At 31.6% G+C, this 15,776-nt stretch overlaps 1 protein-coding gene and 1 long non-coding RNA gene across 2 annotated transcripts; one reads left to right on the plus strand and one right to left on the minus strand.

The window, feature by feature from the left end:
- Positions 1-1,060: 1,060 nt before the first annotated feature.
- SkpA (S-phase kinase associated protein 1 SKP1-related A) lies at positions 1,061-2,156 on the plus strand. Its single transcript, XM_088229115.1, has 2 exons — positions 1,061-1,165; positions 1,314-2,156. Exon 2 carries the CDS (start codon positions 1,314-1,316, stop codon positions 1,800-1,802), a length of 489 nt encoding a protein of 162 aa, XP_088085241.1. The 5' UTR covers positions 1,061-1,165; the 3' UTR covers positions 1,803-2,156.
- LOC148279985 (uncharacterized) lies at positions 1,333-8,049 on the minus strand. Its single transcript, XR_015822734.1, has 2 exons — positions 3,691-8,049; positions 1,333-2,632 (listed from the first exon to the last, which is right to left on the minus strand). It is a non-coding gene; the product is annotated as an uncharacterized LOC148279985 (long non-coding RNA).
- Positions 8,050-15,776: the final 7,727 nt, after the last annotated feature.

A 15,776-nucleotide genomic window follows, 5' to 3' on the forward strand; every position in this document is an offset into this window, starting at 1 on the left:
GGTTTGATTTTATTACTAACATTGAAGTCTAAGAACGAACACAGCAGACTCTTATAACGATCGTTTTGAGGGTACGGCAGTGAACCTAGCTGAGACATGTGCTGCAAATGGCTCAGGAGAGCCAACCCAAGTTTCCACTTTTTCACGTATGCTAGCTCCCGCCATTCTGAAAGGCCATCGATGACGATTTATCGGCTTTATTCGGTGAAATTTGGGAATGCGGGATTGACGTGGAAGAAAGTGAGAGAGCTAGTTGGCGAAAGGATCTCTTGGAAGCATCTGGTAATATCCTCATTCTCGATTTAGGAGCGGATGTGGATAAAAAGTTAATTATTTCAAGCCTACATTTGAAAGCATAATCCGTTTTAAAAACTAAATGTCTTTATTTGGATTCACCCATACACTCAAGCTATAACCATCTACTTACCGTCTATTAACCTAATTTAGTAAGGAAAAACGCGAACAAATATTTACATTTAGAACTTTTGATGTACCTTTCACTGTCACTCTAACCCTTCCTCCCCTTTAATCGTTCTCAAAGTAGGGACAAAGGGAAGTAGAAATAAAATAAATAAATGAATCCATCACCCAGTTCAAACCCATTTATGTCGACAGTGATAGGAAACGTTAGTAACTAACTTTTTGGAGTACCAGAACACCCCCAGGGGTGCTATCCTGAACCACTCTCGTTTTCCAAACAGTTTTTCTCGTGTATTTTGTATTAAAATACACAAGATAATACGACCACGAGAGAGTTTAGGATACCAGCCCCTGGTGATACTCAAGGCCAATCAACACCTACAGTATATATATGGCTTCCTTTGATATGTGCATAAAATACCGACACCATCCCAAACTGCGGCGAGCGTTCGTAAGAGTCACAAGGCAAGCTAAACTCTTGATCCACACCACACGCTTGCGCTTGTCGAAGCTCTCTATTGTAGAGGTGGTTTTGGGTTAGCGCCACTTGTAGTGCTCTTTATAAAATTTTGCGTTTTGTTTATGATTTGTCTATGCCCTATAATTTACGTCAATCTATTATTTGTCTATGAATTTCCCCATTGTTCGGCGATAATCTTTGATTTAGGCTTCGCCGCCAAGTCCTTATTGCGTATTTTCATCTGAAATCATCTTCTCTTTGATCTCGTATATTAAATAAAAAAAGGTACTAAATAAATACAATTAACCGTTCTGGTGTTTTTGTACTTACAGTTGTATTAAAATTCGAATATAATGAAATGTCACCCTCGAAAATATTTATCAAACAAAGATGGGCGCTTGACAGCTGATATATAAACATTGATACTTTTCAGATGCCGAACATAAAACTGCAGTCCTCGGACAGCGAAGTGTTCGATGTGGACGTAGAAATCGCTAAATGCTCGGTCACAATTAAAACTATGCTGGAAGACTTGGGAATGGACGATGACGATGAAGAAGTTGTTCCATTGCCCAACGTCAATTCTGCCATTTTAAAGAAAGTAATCCAATGGGCGACTTATCATAAAGACGATCCCCCACTACCCGAAGATGACGAAAATAAGGAGAAAAGAACCGATGATATATCTTCATGGGACGCCGACTTCTTGAAAGTTGACCAGGGCACTTTGTTCGAGCTAATTTTAGCGGCTAACTACCTCGACATCAAGGGACTTCTCGACGTTACGTGCAAAACCGTTGCGAATATGATCAAAGGAAAGACTCCAGAAGAAATAAGAAAGACTTTTAATATTAAGAATGATTTCTCAGCTGCCGAGGAAGACCAAGTTCGTAAGGAAAATGAATGGTGTGAGGAGAAGTGAAGGTAGCTTATGTATTCATTTAAGTTAAAAGCCTCCTCTATTTAATAATTTAATGTGTTATGTTATAGTATTTGGCATGGTATCAGATGATTCGTGCATTTGATGTGTAAAGAAAATAATTGGTTTCCATTCTTTGCAGAAATTTGTTTCAATTTTATAAAATTGTTTACTCGCCACTAATTTTAACGCGGGTAATCTTAAATTTAGTCACTGACTTTGTTGTATTTTAATATATATTTTTCAGTTTTTATTTTGATTTAAGATCATGTTTTGAGACAACAACAAAAATATTACCAGTTTTATACCCATCTAGTAAGCCAATAAAAAATACATTTAACTTTATTCAACTAACAATGATTTATCTTTTATTTAATTATATTTCCATTTATTGAGAAATGTACAGGTTCGCATTGTTTGAACATCCATATTTACTAAACTAACCCATTCTCTTTTGTTAACTAAAATATTTAAAAACTTCATTTAGTAGAAAAAAACTATTTTTAGGTGTCAAGAGAATGATCTATATAACCTCATATGAATGTTTTTTTTTATTTTTAAAACCTGAATTTTTACACGATATTGATAAACATGGTTTATTGTGGAATCAAAATACTCCGTTTATTTTATTGGCTCTTCGTTCCTTATCGCTGGAGAGAAAATAATGATCTATCATGTTGACGATTCGAGGAATATTCGGGATATGATTCGCGTTTACGCTACAGACAATATCGCTGACTTGAAGCGCTAAAATTGTCACAATGACAGATACTACAATGCTTAAACCCACAATTGGTGTAAACTTCTTGATCATTTTTATGTGTTGATTCCACCTGAAAATTAAATAATATATTTTATTGGATTTCCGTCAATAATGTACAAAGTAAACATCATACAACATAGATTGAGAAGGAAATATGAAAGTCGACATTTACAGGGTTTATGTCCTGTCATTGGCTGGTTCAAGTGGCCACTTTACCCACTGTAACATTCACTATTTTGCTTATGTTTTAACATCACATTCAAATTCATTAATTTGTTTTGAGATGTGTTAATTTGATAACTCCCTAATAATCATCATCATTCCCTTTCCGTACCCAAGGTGCAAAGGGCACTGTATTGGTATACCAATCGCAGTGTATCTTGATCATTTTTGTTCCATGAAATAACCATATCAGGAATCGAACCAAGACCTCTTGCATGGTAGGCAAACGCGCTGACCACTACGTCACAAGGCTTAGGGGGTGAAATCCAGTTCTTGTCTATAACGTTTGGACGAACACAAAATTGTTTAAAATATAAAATATTTTCTGATTTAGGAAAATATAGGAGCTTTATTTATTTGACATCCAATTTTGAAACTTCAACACAAACTTGCTCATTGATAAAGGATGTTCAGTTGTTATCATTTGATATTATTTTTGAAAATACATGTTTTTCTTCTTCACGGAACATAAATAAAGAATGTTTAGTTGTTATTATATTATATATATTTTTAGAATACATTTTTTTTTCTTCATCGTATTGTTCAATTCTGAGCATTGTGGTCTCCAGGAATGTCAGGCACTAGGTTTACCTCCATTTCTCCCGTTCCTAGGTCAAGTTGAGGGAAGTGTTCAACGAGGACTTGATCAATTCCTTTATTTGGTCGTTTCACCATGTAAGAGACTGTCTTCTTGCCCGCTTACCCTTAACTGTCTCTTAAAAAAAGAATATATGTCTCAATGTGTGTCTAGTGACATTTTATCAGCTTCGATGTTGTTGCGGCATCCTACAGGGGGAGTTTTGGTTGGCACGGTTGGTAAGTGTAAGTGTTAAAGCTGATATTGTTTATTTTAAGAACTGGTATGATTTTGTAATAAATGGTAAAAAATATAATAACTAACATTACCTCCAATTACGCTTGGGATGACGACAGTCACTTTCAATCAAGCTTTTCAATTGATCCTCTGCTAGCTTTATCAGAGGAGATTTGTATTCCAAAATTTTATTTATTTCCTCGTAAGTACAATCATCAATACCAGGAATGAGTTCACATTTTTCACTGAAGGTCCTTGAAATATTTCCAGAGGTTTTAAGGCATTTTGAGCTTTGATGATCTTTCATCCGTTGAAAAGTCATATATGTATGAGAAATAAGAAAATTATTATAAAGATTATAAATAGTGCGTTGGTTGGCATACTATTGACACCTTATTTTGACATATTTAAAAAAAAATATTCAAATAAAGAATGTTCTTAATGAATTAAATTTAAACATAAATAAAAATATTGTCTTGCCTCTCATGCATAAAAGTTGCTGTCCAGGAGAGATTCATGTTGAAGGGGCCTAGAATTTAAGAGGAAACATATATGAACAATATAATATACTTTGAAATAGTTTTTTCTTATAAAGCAAATATTTATTAATATTATGTATCTTTTTTGGGTGATACCGTGTATGTTGGATTTGATCAGTTTTCCCTGAAGATGGCTCCTGCAATGGTAGCCGAAACGTCGGATCAAATCCAACATACACGGTATCACCCAAAAAAGATACATAATATTGATAACAGTGACCGTGAAAACCTTCGCACCTATTTAAATATTTATTAGTTTACAAAAACAGATAATCAAACATGATTTTTTTTTGTGTTTATGTAATAGCGTTTTTTGTATTTGTAACTTATGTGTACCTATTGTAAAATGCTAAAACAAAATTATAATAAATAAATACAGGTAAGGCAAGAGTACCTACTTTTAGTACCTATTTTTTAATATTTTATTGTATCATTGCTAGCCTATCAAGCAGATGTATATACTCTAAGCTGTCGAGGGTAAGTACCCCGTTCTGAAACTGGAAAGTGTTTTTTTTTTATTCTGTTTATACGAAAGTACATTTTTTTATATAACTTTAAACTTATGAATTTTTTTTCCCACATTTCCTCAACTCTTCCATCTGTTGATTTTTGTGAAGCAAAAGATGAAACCTTTATCATGTGAGTGAGATTCATCAGGCTGAACCAATTCACCTACTAGCAACGCCTGAAAACAATTTTCCAATTTTTATACTTCTTTCACCAGTTAGTTTGATCAACAATGTTTGAGTATGTTCAAATGTTTGTAGACAGGCTGGATTTTATCCCTAGGGAGTTTATTTTATTTTATTTGGGATTTTTACAGCTATTACATAAACAAAATAATTAGAAAAATCTTAACAATACTAAAGCCAATTAAAAAAATCCACTGTAAATATAATGACACATAATATATAAGAAAAGAAGTTTAGTAATTGTATTCATGTGTATGTGAATGTGTGTATGCGTGAATGAATGAGGGAGAGGATACATTTGCGTGTGGGTGCATAAGTATGAAAAAAATATTTGCTTAAAACTTGTAAATTGTATTAAAAATGGTACAATAAGGAGCTTAGTAAAAAGTTAGAAACCCTTTTGTTAAAATTCAAATGACGAAATGATATAAATTGTTTTTTTTTTTTAAGTGTCTTAAATTTCAAAACCGTATTCTGAAAAAAAAAAGCATTTTATTTTTTAAATTTAACTGATACACATCGAATGAATAATGTGCGACGAATCCTATACAATACAGTAGGTAACCACAAAATGCAGTAAATACGAAATAATGACAACAATAAAATAAGGTTTGACAATACGCGAACGTTGATTCAAAACGAACACACAAATGCATATTATATGCACCTACATAATATATAAATAAGAATAACATATAAGTTTAATAGAAATGATTCGGATTATAAAAATCAGTATGTCACAAACAGTTGGCCCGCAGCACGGGGATACATAATTATATTAAATGATCTTCTCACTATAAAACTTATATATGTTCAGGGATAGAGAGCAACGGAGAGGAGGATGCGGACAAAGACAGTTTATTACCTATGGCAGTTTTGATAAATTTAATATTTTTGGTAAACCTGGACTCATTGAATTATTTCACCTACATACTAATACCTAATGATAATATTTTCAGGCGTTTCCTAGTATGTAGGTGAAATAATTCAATTAGATGAATCTCACCCGCATAAATAAAGGTTTCAGCTCTTTAACTTCACAAACATCAACAGATGAAAGAATTGAAGGAATATAGATGTTCAAATATAGGCAGAATGGTGAATGTTACACAGTGTGTAAAGTGGCCACTTAAACCAGCCATTGACAGGTCATAAGCCCTGTAGATGCCTAGACTTCTATATTACCTTCTCTTAAATGTTCTTCATCTCTGTTGTAGTATGTTAATATAAACAGCTCCCCAGGAAGTTGAATCCAGTCCTTGTCTACAAAAATTTGGACAAACTCAAAATATTGTTGATATTAAATCCTCTTAAAATAGTACAAAGATTAATTATTAAAGTAATTTTAAAGAAACCCTCAACATTCAATACGGAAAGTCTATATTAAATATTTAATGTTCATACAGTAGACACTCTTTATAAAATAAATTCTATGATGCAAATTTATAAAAAAGAAAAAATATAAGAATTTGAGATGAATAAGTCACTCAGGTACCGACATAATATTAAAATTCCTAAATTCCACACAAGTCATGGTCAAAATAGCATTGTCTTCAAAGGTGTCAAAAATTATAATAATCTTCCCAATGAACTAAAAACTATTAAAAATAATATATCAATAAATAAATTTAAAGTAAATCTAAAGAATTTTTTTGAACACGTGTAAAAGCTACATTAAATTTTAATTAGTATGAATGTATTATTGTTTTATGTTTTTTTCTTTATGTATCCTATGTTTTTTTTTCTCATGTATTCGTATATTTAAAATTATATAAACTCTTATAAATAAACAACTACAACAGTGTAAGTTACTCTCCAAGCACAAGAGTTAGTCTCTTGTTTTGGAGAGTTACAGTGATAACATTTACTAGATGTATAAAAGTAGATCTGTATAGAATTTTAAAAAAGCATGTACCTTTTGTGAAATTTATTTATAAAAAATAAGAAAAATTATAAGAGAATTATGGAAGATTTACGGATCACTTACCGTCAATGGACCAATGGGCAGATGTGATCGAGAATAAGCGGAAGAGAACCTCTGTCGTCACATGCGGAGTTGCGCTGATAATATGATATAAAAAAATTGGCTTAGTTGAATAGTGTAGTAACAAACATTTTTTTTTTAAATCACTGAACTTCCTCATTGTATATTTGTCCCTATTCAACTGTATAACCGCCAATGCCTTTGCTATACAGGATGTTCATTAAACCCTGTCACATCCGAAATCACGATGATCAGTATGAGCAAGAAGACATATTGGCACAATAAAATATTTTTTTAAAACGAATAAAATAAAAAAATATATTAAAAAAAACAAATGGTTGCTTACTTTGCAGGGGAGAAACGAGAGTGGGGAGACTGATACGCCGACAACCTCTCCCCTCGCTTCTCCTTCGCAGAAGTAAGCAACCATTTGTTTTTAAAAAATATTTTATTAAAAAGAATATTTTTTTTCTAAATTTTTTTTTTAACCATGCTAATATGTCTTCTTGACCATACTGATTATCGTGGTTTCGGATGTGACAGGGTTTAAAGAACACCCTGTATATTGTTGACACATATCCAACACCATGGTACTTATTCTGATGGGAAGTTAAAATTTATCTTCAATTTAAATTAAGTTTTCTGTATGAAAAATATAATATATTGACTATTTTTTTTTCTAAACATGTTTAATTACCGGTTACCGGCGAAGATAATTTTAATTTTGTTACAAATATACACACTTTCGTTCATAAATATCGACATTAGTTTATACCGTTTCAGTATATACCGATGAATATAGCCGTTCATAATCGCGGCCCAGGAATTCTTTGAAAGGCATCTTTATGCGTTTGAGGTCAGATTTCGACTTCCAACAAGATATACCTGAATATTAAACAATTTTATTTAAATCTTCATTCAATCGGTTCCGAACTTGTGTCTGCAGCAGAATTAATGTGCGTCACGTTTCTATCTTGCAATAAATGATCAAGTTACTAGGTAGGTGGGGATGAAGATATTTTTTTACGTAATTTCATTTTCTAATGATAGTTTGAATGATTAGTAAATTTCTTCAAGAAATCTGTGGGAGGGTTTCACTAAAACTGTTATAACCCCATACTAAGACTGTAGGCATATAAATAATAATGTTATAATATGATTATTTACTATTTATAGTAACGATAACAGATTGATAAAAAAGTTATGAGAATAAACGATTGGTATTTTGTTTATTTTTCTCAAAAATAACCTATTTTATTACTTAAAAAAAAAAACCGCTATTCCTCTATTTTAGAAGCTTAACAGCAGGTGAGAAAGAGAGGGTATGGAAGGAAGTATTGAAATTTACACAACACCCAGACCAATTTTGAAATAAACATTTCTTTGGATTTCTATTTTAATTAGTATTACTGTATTATAATTTTCTTTTTATTTCGTATATATTTTTTTCTCATATGTATTCGAAATTATATAATCTCAAATTACTAAATAAATAAAATAGTCTAAGTCATTCTTCAAGCACAAGAGCTAGTCGGAAGTAGCTTTTTTGGAAGGTAACACCTAGGCTTTAACATTAAAGTATTGTTAAAAGTAGATTGTATAGTAAAAAAAAAACATGAATCAATTATGTTATTATATTAATCAATAAAAAAAATATTTCTCGCAACTGGCGGGAGTCGAACCCACGAAAGCATAAAAAAACACGAAATAATGATTTTTTTAAATTATATTTTTTGGGCCTCATCATGGGAGACTGAGTAGTCTAAGTAGAACAGATCGTCAGATCTACAAGAAGACAAAGAAGAAGAAGAAGAGTAATAAATAATGACGAGTTTTAAAAAAAATAATCAAGGACCTGTGTTTTTGGGAGTTTCGAATATTAAAAAAAAGGTTTTTCGCATATTTTAACTTTAATTTATTTTTCTCCGACTTTGTGACTTTTTTAGAATAGAACTCTCTTAGTGCGGCTTTCAGAACCTTTCGGCATAATATTTCTTGATGATTCAGGAGGTTTGCAATTTTCAACCAATTTTCTAATCGAATTATTACGTTTATAAACTCACGAGTAATAATAATTCGTCCGCTTATCGAGAAGCCCTTTCGCTCTATTGGAAATAACAAAAAGGTTCTAAATTTTGGGTTTGGTAATTGATTTAACAACAAACGTGTAATGAATGGTTTCGGTTTGCGCTTGGCCCGATGTATGGCGGTAGTTAACTTCGTGATTGATAATCATAGAACAGTTTTCACTCGTATGGGTGAATATAAGCGGGTTATAAATATAAATAATGTACTACCATCCGATTATTCGATTTAGAAAAATATATAATCATGATACAATAACTGAACTATTATTGTTACCTATTTGAAATATCGGTTATCGTCGTAACTGAGTACAGTGCGTTCGAATGTTTAATTAGCCTGTTATTGCCTGTCGATGAACCAAGTAAACATTCAATTTATGATTGTGTCAGCACGTACATTTGAATGATTTACATGAAAACTTTTTTTTACGCACACATAAACAAAGTTTGTTAAAGATGTACCCAGACTGTACAATAATAACAAAATTGTCCTAAATATGCATGCAAATAATGTGTGCGATTATTAATATCTAATTGATCATTTTTTTACTATGACAGTGTAACTGAAAATAGATAGGTAGTGGTAGTAGGTAGATATTTAAAATGAAAAATCACTGCATTGGTACCTACACCAACCTCAGCGTATCTTAATTATTTTTGTTACGTGAAGATAAGATGATCAGTCTTAAGCTTCAGGTGCCAGTTCAGGAACTAAGAAATATTCTAGCGAAAAATAAAGCATTTTTTAATAAATATTTTCATGTCAACCATCATAGGAATCGAACCCGAGACATAGGTACCTACCTTAATTTTTAAAAATAATTCTGAAAAAATAATTTTAAAAATCATTGATTATTTTACCTTGCTTTGATTTTTTGATTTTTTTTATTTTTATTATTTTTAAATAAATTTATTGCAAAAAGATAGTATACATAAAACGAATTAATGTAAAATGAAAACGGAGTGTTCTCTGTTTATGATAGTCTCCATCTAACATGGCTCAGCCTGTTCTAAGGTGGAGATTTTTTTTCTTTAGAGCTTTATTTTGAGAAACACAAAATATTTCACCGACCGGTTTCAAAGCAAACAAGCTTCTTTGTCAAGGTTTACGTAACTAAGTTAACTACGTAAACCTTGACAAAAAAGCTTGTTTGCTTTGAAACCGGTCGGTGAAAAATAAAAATTAGTGGTTAAAAACAGAGTTTTTTAATTTATTTTATTATAATGAATAACCACAAAGTTAGTGCTTCAAATATAAATTTTATAAAATAAATAAGTAGTCCTATACTAATAAAACAATAACTTCTTAATTATAAATGCCTAGCTAATCAAATGTAAGAAATTAAAAATCGTTATTATACAAATATAAAGTATATATATATCAAGTATAATACATGTTAGTTAAATAAAAATAATATAGTTTAATATATAATAAAAAAAACAAATATAAAGCAATGAAATACATAAAAATATAAATAATATGTGTACCAATTGTAAAAAGTACTACGTTATTTTATTATTATTTTCACATTTGATTACATTTCTACGCAAGTAGGTAATATAAAATATCTCAAAATGCTTATAATAATTTAGAAGAACATAAAAATGTATGTTTTTATTGCAAAATTAATTATCATTGTAAACGCTAGTTAAATATAAATGTAAATTTCGTATCTGGGGCATATAATGCGTGGAGAAAAGTACCACTTGCTTCATTTAATTTTGAAAGGCAAGATTGAGGGTCACACAGGGGCTGGAAGAAGACAAATGTCCTGGCTGCGAAATATACGAGACTGGACTGGCTTCAGGACTGTGGAGCAGATTTCCCGGGCAGCACAGGACAGAGACTTTTGCCAGAGTGATTGCCAACGTTGGGGATACCTGACAGGGCACTAAGAGAAGAAGTAAACGCTAGTCGGTAACTGTAAGTTTAAAAAAAAAATAATTTTAAGTTTTTGATCTTCTTGCACATCTTATTGATGTGTGGAATACAATATTATGAACAAAAAATATATGTAAAGGGTATTTGTACCGTGAACTTTGGAAAATAAATAAATAAATAATTTTACCATTGTGCTTATGTGTTAACATACATATTTCTTCAAACTTTTGTGAATTTCTTTCTCCTTTTTTTTCATCATTCGCTTGTGATCGAAGCATGTGGACATCACTAGACGTTTCCAGGAGATCCTCTTGCCAGTGGCACTCTCGTCTCCTCCCACATCATTCCTGCGTCTTTAAGTTCCGTCGAACGAAGCCGAAAGATCGTCACGACGGCCTTCCAGGACGGCGCGGCGGACAGAGTTGCCAGACTCGATCAAGCGAAAATAGGTAGATCCAGAAAAATAAATCGGTAGATTCGGCTGGGGGAGGAGGGAGGGAGGGGGGAAAAAATAAATTTGACAGTTGTTCAAAATTAAAGCGTCGTTTCGCCTAAGGCCGTTGCTTCAAATAGTCGAAAACGCTTGATAAATGAACAATTGAAAACCAAAAGAACTGTAATACGTGAATCACCAAAATATATTGATTACGGCTTGCAAAACTGGCTCAGAATACTTTGAGGTTATGTTGATATTTTAATTTCTATTTCAACAATACTGTATTTTGTGTAATCATACAAACTCTTCAAGGGTTTAAAGCATAAATATTAATGAAATCACACTAATTTACCAATGTATGCATTTTTTTTATTGCCAAAGATACACCAGTTGAATGTATTTTCATAAAATATAATCAATGATGTTTATTAATACCCGTTCTGTGGGAATTCAAGTACTGTGTATTGTAAGCCTGTCAATAACTCGGTATAAATAGTTTTTTTTTGCAGGTAGAAGCGTCTTGCAGCATAGATACCCTGACATCGATGGCTCTTCTCTGTCTCTCTATGTCCTGGTCATTTTTACAATCATAGGCAACTTTGTTGTCAAATAAAATTGCTAAACAAAGAAATAATTAATATTTTAAAGTTCTTTAAATGTAAGAACTGCCAAGTACTGAGCAAATTGCTTAAAACAATAATTTAACTAAATTTAAATAGAAAACAGATAATTAACTAAAGAAAAAACATTTTTATATGAAAGGTGATCCCCTTACATTTCTCCTCATAAGATAAACAAAGATATATATATATTTTTCAAAAATGTCATGAAATTTTATGGTCATGATTTATTATACCATAATAATATACTTGAAAATAACCGGGAATCACCATTCACCAATACTAACCGATTCATTTCATTCATATGTAATTTATTATATACTTATGTACGATAGATAAGCAGTTTTTTAAACAATCAACAGATGATAACCTAAGTGAGCAAATAAACAATAAATAATTATAATATATATTCGTTTTATTTGTATTGAAATTTTGTTATATGGAAAAGAAAACAAGGAAATGTATAGAATTCGGTAGAATTTCAATAGAATTCGGTAGATTGCTCCCAAAATCTGTAGATCTACTGAAAAAAACGGTAGTATTGGCAACGCTGGCGGCGGGAGCCCGCAGATGTGAAGAAGAGGCGACTCGGGTTAAGGTTCTCCTGAAGCGCAGCACCCGCCCAAGCCAGGTCCACCTGTGCACTCGTTATAATATTCATTATTAATATGCTCCTCGAGCACTTACTCTCAAAACTCAGAAATTTGGTGTTTTGGGTTTTGGTCAGGTGCCAGGATTCGCACCCATATAGGAGTACAAGTACCGAATCAATTTTTAACACGATGCGTGCTATCTGGAACTCTGGTCCAGCGGTTCCTAAAAGATATTCCGTGGAGCCCTGGGGTTCCGTGGAAGGGTCACAAGGGTTTCGAGGGTCAGGGCGTATTATAAGTAAAACTATTTACAAAATTCATTCATCACCTTAAATACGTACAGTAAAGACTTTAAATTCAAAAGATAGTCTTTCTTTTCAAGTCGAACATTATGACATGCAAACAATAAGGTGTCTTATATAATAAAAGAGTTCAAAATAAAATTTTGATCAACATACGATTATATTGTTGAGATGGGGTTCCGCCAAAAAAAGGTTGATCAATATTTGGGTTCCATAGCCAAAAAAAATTGCTCTAGTCTACACTTGATTAAAATGAAATGCCGATTATTCAACTACTGTATAATTATAGTACTCCTATGAAGTATATTAAAATATGATATATTTTTTAAGACTTTTTTAAAATTGCCGATTTTTAACAATATTTTTTCAACGCTTTAAAAGCGGTGCATTATTTTTATCGTGATAATTCTTGTTGTTTCGTAATTCATTTTGCTAAATTCCGTTAATGTAATTTTTAGGAAATTTATTTAACGGACTTTAGCAAGGGGTTTAATAATAAAGTCAATCATCTTATTATTAAAAATAAAACTTGAAAATATTGGTATACATGGTAACCGTTGCGTTGGAATCAGCCATATATATCAAATAGGTTTCTAGTGGTAATGGTTAGAGGTTATGAGTCGTTGCGCTACTCTCCAACTTCCGGAGTTCCTCAAGGGTCTTATCTAGGTCCATTGTTATTTTTTATTTTTATCAACAGCCTAACAAATGTTTTAAGATTCTCCATTGTAATAGCCACACTAAACCCATTAAACTCACGCCCCTCCTTTCAGCCCTCCCTTTTTTTCCAACCTTTTCTCCCACAACAAAACAAATTTTCATAATCTAATCCGTGCATGTAAGGGTTGCTTATTAGAATGCACGTCATGTTGGTTATATATTTTTGTGCAACAACTATCGTGAAGGTGTATAGTGGGTTTTACATGTTGATTTCATTGGTATTTCTACGAAGAGACAGGTACGTCTCGAAACAGGTAGACATAGAAAAGGCGGTAAGTGGTTATATACAAATATTTAATAACATTTAGTGAAATGTTTGACTACAAAGTAAAGGCTTTAAATATTAATAAAATAAAATGTATCAGTTATAAAAAATCAGTTTTAACCCTGTCACATCCAAAACCACGAAGATCAGTACGGGCAAGAAAACATATTAGCATATTAAAAAAAATTATTTAGAACGAAGAATTAAAAAAATATTAAAAAAAACAAATGGTTGCTTACTTCTGCAGGGGAGCGAGGGAGCGCGGCTGCACGGTTGAAGGTGTATCAGACTCCCCCCTCCCCCCTCGTTTCTCCCCTGCAGAAGTAAGGAACTGTTTGTTTTTTAAATATTTTATTTTTGTAAATTTTATTCGTTCTAAAAACATATTTTAATGTGCCAATATGTCTTTTGGCTCATACTGATCATCGTGATTTCGGATGTGAAAGAGTTCAAAGAACACCCTGTATGTCTATATATTTATGAGTTTGATTCGCAGTAACTTGAGTATGCCTCATGCGTATGGAGTCAGCAATATCAAAATCATATAAACTCGAATGAAAAAAAGTTCTGAAAGTACCTTTTATATAAGTTCCAAATATCTAACACACGTTCAAATTCAAATTACGAACAACTTCTAATTCTTTTTCATTTTAATTCTCTCACAAAACGCCGCATTGTTTTTGTAGATAAAATATTAAAGGATTAAGTAGATACTAACGTCTTTAATAAAATACAAATAAATACGAGAGTAAGAACTCTCAGACATCGGGATATATTTAAACTGCCTTTGTTTTCAAGAAATGTTACAAAACACACCTATGGTCCGCGTGTATCGGAAATATGATACGAGTATATACTGCCGAAAAAACAAAATTGTTATTTTTCATGGTACTCTCCCGCGAATAATCTTTTAGGAATAAATTTTAGTTAATAAGTACACACGCAAAACTTATTTTTCATTGTATTGTGTACTGTATAAGAAATAAAAAAAATCGTATTGGTAAATCTAGTTGAAGATATATATGCAATATGCATGTGTAATTGTATCGACGAATACCTTCAAATTATATGTTTTTAGTATGTATCTTTGTTGAATTAGATTATAAAATAAAATAAAAGATAAAATAAATGGTATAAAATACGAAGGTTTACAATCGCGTTAAATTCAGAATTATTTCCAATTGTGTTCTTTTATCAACTTTATCGTATCGGAACGAATGAAGAGGACCGTTTACTAGTTTTTACATTCACCTGTATCCAGAGGTAATCAATGTTCCGTCGCGGGTCGCGGTCCAATGAAATTTTAGAAGTTTTATTTATGTATGTTATTTGTACGTTCTTTCGGTATTAATGATTTAACTTTCTTAGCTTCGATAGATAAATATCTCTTCAGATTTGGATAACTTTTTTGAGAAGGGAATATAAAAGTAAAGGCATCCTCTCCATCTCTGCTGCAGGTACGTTATATCTGTCAATCAGCATAAACTCCTGAGGGTAAAATAAAGCAGTTGTTTACAAACATTTGGACATATGTACCAGACCTACTATGAACATTCTTGAGTTGTAATTAGGTATTGTCATGTTTTGATTTAAACATACCCAGTATCTAATAATTCACGGTAGTTTTCAACATTTTTAGCTAAATTTAAAAATAAAATAAATGCCGAAAAATCCACTTGATGAAATATAAACCTAGTATATCATAAGCGAGGTAAAAAAATAATGCAACTCCTATATAAAAAAAATAAAATCACGGTAAGTACATAAAAGTACCTATGTCTATTAAGTTAGTATTTCATTGTTATAAAACTACATTATGATTTCATTGTAATAATATAGGTACAATCATTCAGAGTTTATACAATATCTTGACAGTATGGAAAAAATATGTATTGTAATCTTGGCTTAAAATTTTGAAAAGCTTTTATAATATTTCAACCTTTATTGAGGATGTTTAGAGTTATTCCGTTAAATTTTTTTAATTGTTAATGTACTTTCCAAGTTAGCCAAAAAAAGAATAAATTATGTATCGTATAATTATTATTGCTATAATTTTTCAAA

Source organism: Micrasema longulum, unplaced genomic scaffold, assembly GCF_059751315.1.
Source record: "Micrasema longulum isolate JH-2025_06_02 unplaced genomic scaffold, ASM5975131v1 h1tg000634l, whole genome shotgun sequence".
Classification (NCBI taxonomy): Eukaryota; Metazoa; Arthropoda; class Insecta; order Trichoptera; family Brachycentridae; genus Micrasema; species Micrasema longulum.

What these genes read in the sequence shown, in the direction of transcription:
- SkpA (XM_088229115.1), top strand. Translation starts at nt 1,314, where the DNA reads ATGCCGAACATAAAACTGCAGTCCTCGGACAGCGAAGTGTTCGATGTG.